This window comes from Anarrhichthys ocellatus, unplaced genomic scaffold (assembly GCF_004355925.1).
Source record: "Anarrhichthys ocellatus isolate YVR2014 unplaced genomic scaffold, GSC_Weel_1.0 scaffold41, whole genome shotgun sequence".
Taxonomy (NCBI): Eukaryota; Metazoa; Chordata; class Actinopteri; order Perciformes; family Anarhichadidae; genus Anarrhichthys; species Anarrhichthys ocellatus.
This window is the reverse complement of record NW_022280071.1, coordinates 989,602-995,781: the sequence shown is the minus strand read 5'-3', so window position 1 is coordinate 995,781 and position 6,180 is coordinate 989,602. Positions and strand designations below refer to the sequence as shown.

Here is a 6,180-nt window from a genome sequence, read left to right as displayed (position 1 = left end):
AATAAGGACACACACACATACACATAGTCAGACCTACACACACTGTCTGTAATGGTCTGTCTCATATACGGGTATGTTCTGAACTGCCAAACATCATCTCCCTCTCTGTCTCACTGTCTGTCTGACTCTCTCTCTTTTTGTGTCTGTCAAATAGTCACGTCATTTACTTGTGTGCAGCTTCTTGTTCAGAAAGCGTTGAGGGGAAGTGAACTAGCCAACGCTCGGTACATTTTCAACCTGTGCTGAAATAAGCTGGGAGGTCTTTTCGCGAAGGCCTGTGTAGATTTGCACATGCTCTGGATCTGCTGGGTACCAAACGTTATCTAGAAAAGGAGACATTTGTATTCCAACACACTGTATTTAGAGATGTTAATAATTAACCGTTTTACCGACCATAACAAATTTGACCAATTAATGCTATCAGTTAAACATTAAATGAAAAATATATATACATCATCAAAAATTACATATATAACATTTACATTTTCAGATTTATATGCATACATATAGAGAACATTTTCAGATTTTTGCTGCTTCAAAATAAAAGCTTTTGAATTACAAAATAATGGGGGCGTGTTATTGTGAAGATTTATAGTAAAATGTGTTTATCCCCAAATTAGCGTAGCTTCGTTAGCGGCTATTCTTCAATAAAACAAGTCTACTAATATACTGCAAAGAGGAAGAATACGCAGCAACAAAAAAAGGGGGGGGACTTTTATTGTGAAGAATTTAAGAGGAATTAAATGTGTTTATCCACCGTTTTACAGCCGCTGCTTTGACCACGAAATATATCCGATCGGGCAGGTTGACACAGTTGGACGCAGCTAAGTTCCACTCTGGATGAATCTGATCGATAGACTGTAAAAAGAAGTGGACGTAGTCGTCATGATGTCACCCATTGGTTTGTGGACTAGAGCCTTCAGCGTTTTGGCCGTCGCCATCTTGGCTTTTTTGAAACCGGTGAACGGAGGTGACCATATTTGGAATGCAGAGGAGTGACGTAGAGATGCTATGAGGCTATGGTAGCGGCAGAGACCTGTCAACCACAAGGTAGCCACGCCCTAAAAGTATACACTGCTTTTATCAGACTTCTTTCTGCAACCAGAGGAGTCACCCCCTGATGGTTATTAGAAAGAGCAGTTAGTTTTCAGTGCACAGTTTTTCTAGTGTTTGACCGTCTTCAAGTTAAGTCTCACACTGAAGTCTGAGTTGTGATGTGATTGGAGGCAGAGCCCGCCGTCCTCCTGCACACATTTTTAGTGTATTATTTGAGGGGAAAAAAAACAAGATTTGACATGAGGAATTGATCAGCAATGAATCACACTGGTGATTCATTATCATATTTTCATCATAATCTGAATAAGACAGGCTGTCGCTGTTCCATTGTGGCATTAATAATGGCTCCATTTACTTGTGTGCAGCGCTGCATACCAACACAGTGAGTGAGATAACGTTCCTGTTAAGCCATTTACATAATAACATAAACCCGCCTTTCCCTACAATAATCCATTTAACTAGACTGGAGTATTTCCAGTGTTGTAATTAGCTCCCCACCCAAGACAAAATGTTTCTTGTGTGCTGCAATCACACCTCTGCACTAACTACTGGTATGTGTGCGTTACAAACGCACAGTATACCTTTGAAACAAGGCCATTGACCTCTTCCATGTGAAATTGTGAAACACTTTGAGAGTGCACACGGTGCCCTTTAATTATAAGCTGCATGTGTGGAGCACACATGCAGTACCTGTCCTGCCAGCTCCAGAGAACAATAGGCATTTTATATCCTGGAAAGGACAAACCCAGCATACGTCCTGCTGGCAGCTGTCAATGAAAGATGCTTTTTTCCTCCCCTTGAGCTGAGGACAGGCCCGACTTGACCAGAGTTCAAAAGGTCAGACTAATGCCGGATTACGCAATATTATTGTCAGTTGAAACCAGGTGGCAACCTCCGGTTCTGCTGAGTGAAGCCAATGCAGAGGTGTCTTAAAACGTGCATTCTCTCTACTAACCAGCAGGGGACGACTCCTCCGGTTGCAAAAAGAAGTCTGGTTGTATAGAAGTCTATGAGAAAATGACTCTACTTCTCTCTTGATTTATTACCTCAGTAAACATTGTAAACATGAGTTTATGGTCTCAATCTCTAGTTTCAAGTCTTCTTCAATACAGCATGATGTCCATTTCGTAAATTATGGTCCATTTAGAGTCGAGCGGGCTTACTGTGATTGATAGGTCGCTACTGCTACCAGAGACGTATCCGGTGTCACTACGTCACTCCTCCACATTCCAAATATGGTCACTTCTGTTCATCAGCTGCAAAAAAGACAACGGCCGTAATCCAAGATGGCGACGGCCAAATCGCCGAACTCGAGGCTTCAAAACGGCAGTCCACAAACCAATGAGTGACATCCCGATGACTACGTGCACTTATTATGTACAGTCTATGAAACCAACCTCAACAATGCCGAAGAGGGATTGTAATCATTTATCTCATATTCATGGCCTACTTTTTTGCCTTTTATACGAGCCCTGCAAAGAAACAAGTCAATATTTAAATGAAACAGAGGTTGAATATCCTGTTAACTGTTGGCTGCAAAGTATTTTCTCAGATGAAGATTTTTAAGACCTCCTGTGTCTTAAAACTAATTGACCGCCTTTGTAAAATCCTCCGACATGTTGTAGTGCTTCTATCAGTGAACTATTTGTGACAGTCACCACGCCTGCCTCGTGCCGGCTTCTATGGCGACTATACATTTAGGAATGAATCTGTCCGTACGAGTGCTTCTCAAATGAAATCGCAAACTGTCAATGTCTGTAAGTGTATTCGATTATACAAGTCGATCCTAAACTGAGGAGCATCTGGGAGGGGGGAGTGGGAAGCCCCGTTTTCACGCTCGCGTTGGTTGTCTCCTCCAGTTCGAGGCGGAGTATCGCCGCTTCGCCCTGAAGAGGAATGGCCCCGGCGGCTTCCAGGAGTTCTACTGCCTCCTCCAGACCATCCACCGCATCCCCGGCGCTGACGTGCTGCTGGGATACGCCGACGTCCACGGGGACCTCCTCCCCATCAACAACGACGACAATTACCACAAGGCCGTGTCGGCGGCCAACCCACTGCTCCGCATCATCATCACCAAGAAAGGTAAGACGATTAAAGGCTCTCTCATACAACAGGCTGCTCTACCTGTGGGCTGTCCCTCCTTGCTTTCAAGCATTGTTTGCTGGTGTGTGTGTGTGTGTGTGTGTGTGTGTGTGTGTGTGTGTGTGTGAGCCAGGGGCTGTGCACAGTTGCAGGGGAAGGTTCCTTGTTCTCCACATCAAACAGGTTTTGTTCTTTAAACGCAACGCCACCTGATGATTCTCTGCTTTCATGCAGCTCTCCCTCTGGGTAGTTCGTGGATTGTTTGTTCTTTCTTTCCATGTCTACTTCATTAGACGGCAAAGAGAGGAGCAGAGACACTGTCAGACACAGCATCACTTCAGAGTTCGTGTCGGAGAACACAGTGGAAGTGTTGAATTCATATTCTGTTAAGCTTTAAAGTATCATTCTTGGCCTTGGAAATAGCAGTTGACAAAAGAATACCAACCACTCACTGTGATGGCTGTTTTGACTGTATTACAGTGTCTTCATCAGCAGAGCTCAGATGTGGATGTTGAAACTTTTTGTTATTCTTCAGCTTCAGAAATGAGCTGGCTGGCTATCTGTTGTCGATTTTCTATCCACAGTACAGCCTGTATTGTTCTGATAATTGTAGTCTACTTATAACATTGAATCAAATATGGAAGGGTAGCATACATTCCCATTTATTTGGTCTCATTTGTTGTAGTTGTTTTTAGTATTTGACATTTCTATGTTTTCTATAACACAAACAAAAAACGCTCTTTCACCCAGGAGACCGTGAAAGGAGAAATCAACATGTATTTATTTGTGACATAACATCTGCAGTTATTTGAACTCAAATTATGACCGTTACTTAAACCTGACTGAGTTGTTTTCCGTGAAGCCAGAAATGTATTTTAATAAGTCCTTATGCATGTTGAACCGTTGCATGAGGATACGTTGAACAGGTGCATCCCGCATCAGTTTCGACGGCTCGTTGCATTTTTCCGGAAATCATATTAAAATGGGCAGGTGGTCAGCTTTGAGGCTGTTGTTGTCATTTAAGTATAAAATAACGAGGTTAAAAATAATTGAATATGCTGAAAATAGCTTTTTTTAATGTTTATTTATAACTCATTTCGGCTACTTGGTGGAGTGCACTCGATTTAGTTAATCTAGAGATAACATGCAGAGTAGATTGATTTCCTCTGGTTGACAGCAGCCCGAGCTAACGAATGACATTTAGATTTTGTTCTAAGTGAATGTGGATCACTGATGGTGTGGCTATTAATATGAGGAAAAGGAGCCTTTCTCAATAAGCCACTCTTAGATTTTGTTCAAGTTCCGTTCAGTATCAAAGTAAACACTAAGCTCTAACAACCCATTTGGCCTGGATTGATTTCTCTCGGAGGGGGGTGGGGGTGATGGGGAGGTGGTCAGTGAGGTCACTGATTTTAATTCCGTCTGACGTGTGACCCACGTTTTTTCATCCTTTCCCCGGTAATACTGGTATTTTAGCTCCAGTACCTTGTGTTTTTTACTGGTCCTCCTGTAATGGAGAGGCACTTCACCCTTTTTAAAGTGAGTTTTGGTTCACACGGCTGTGTTTACAGTGTCAGCAGCTCAGCAACCCGAAGACGAAGACAAAGGATTTTACTAACCTGAACGATCACTTAACATCAGTCAACACATGCAATGAAGGCGAAACAATAAGAGTAAACTACCCGAGACCGAGATCAATCAAACTCATCACATGGGGCTGCTGTAATGTCTCTGGTGGTCTACCTTTGTAATGCCAAACCGAATATTTGATAGTGAGCATCCTCATTTCACTTTCATTTCATTTCTTTCTTATAGTAGAAAACAAAACCTCATCCACATTCAGAGAGAGTAGTTTTCAACTGTCTCGGCCAATAATGATGTCAGCCGACCATGTTGTATACCCCTCGGACATACTGTGAGTTTGATTTAATAAAGAATTCCTAGTTCTGTGGCACATGACGGTTGGCTGTGATAAAACAAACGTCCCCGCCTATCTTCTACTCCTGCTCGGTTATTATTTGACCAAATTATTATTATTATTATTGAATGATCGTCATCTCCCGGCTCAAGCCTTCTCCTCGCCGCGTCTCTGTCTCCACGTCTTGCATAATTCATGATGTAACGATGCTAATCTGCTGCTTAGCAGGCCGCTATTGTTGCCACAGAATCGCAGACAGCTGCTGGTCTAATCAGATTAACTCCGTGGTGTGGGAGAGAGAAAGGAGAGGCGGAGACATGCACTTTGGTTTTTAACATCCTGTTATAAGCTGCGAGCTCCTCGGCCAAAACATGGAGAAATGTTGCAGAAATCCAAAACCGGTAAAGTCTCAAACACACACACTCACACACTCACAAGTTGCATTTTGAAAATAACGGCGTAATTCAATCTCCGTTGTGCTTTCGAGGCTAGCTTGCACCTCATTAGTGAGGATTAGGACGTGAAATCTCACTCACCCGATCACTTCAACTTTCATCCTTCAAGTTTGATCCTGTTTATGCGTCACATCCACGTGAATGGAGAGACTCACACAGGGAAAATCAGGATACATGAAGAATATAGTATAATAATAGCGCTGGTGATACATTTATTTTCAAAGGGTTTTCTGGATGTTATCACTGTCATCTTAAATTATTCACAGAAGTTTTTGCGTCCCTGTTACAATATGGCACCGTGCTCTCAGGACGTCTTGCTGTGTTAAGTGAATGTGTGGCTCTGCAAGGTTGTAAAAATCTTTCCGACTGAGCATTCATTTTGTTCTCCCTCTTTCTACGTGTGCCCCTCTCGCTCTCTCCGTCCTCAAATTCATACTATTAACAGTCATCCCCGACCTTCACGCTGGTGGTCTTTGTGTTTGTTTGCACTTTGTGTGTGTGTGTGAGTGTGTGAGAGAGAGTGATAGCAGCCCATCTGGTGTTGTAATCCATTAGCCACTGAGTGGGATTATCGTACTCTAAAAGACTTCATCAATCATATCGGCTCCATTCACTGCCACCAGTGTGTGTGTGTGTGTGTGTGTGTGTGTGTGTGTGTGTGTGTGTGTG

General features: G+C 42.9%; 1 protein-coding gene across 1 annotated transcript in view; it reads left to right on the top strand.

Moving 5' to 3' along the window:
* Positions 1-2,846: 2,846 nt before the first annotated feature.
* The window catches only part of pard6a (par-6 family cell polarity regulator alpha), a gene marked incomplete at its 5' end in the record, with an annotated part of 42,991 nt that continues 39,657 nt past the window's right edge, over positions 2,847-6,180 (top strand). Inside the window, one exon of the mRNA XM_031868107.1 lies at positions 2,847-3,138. Coding sequence (XP_031723967.1) covers positions 2,847-3,138 — 292 coding nt within the window. The remainder of the gene's footprint in view (positions 3,139-6,180) is intronic.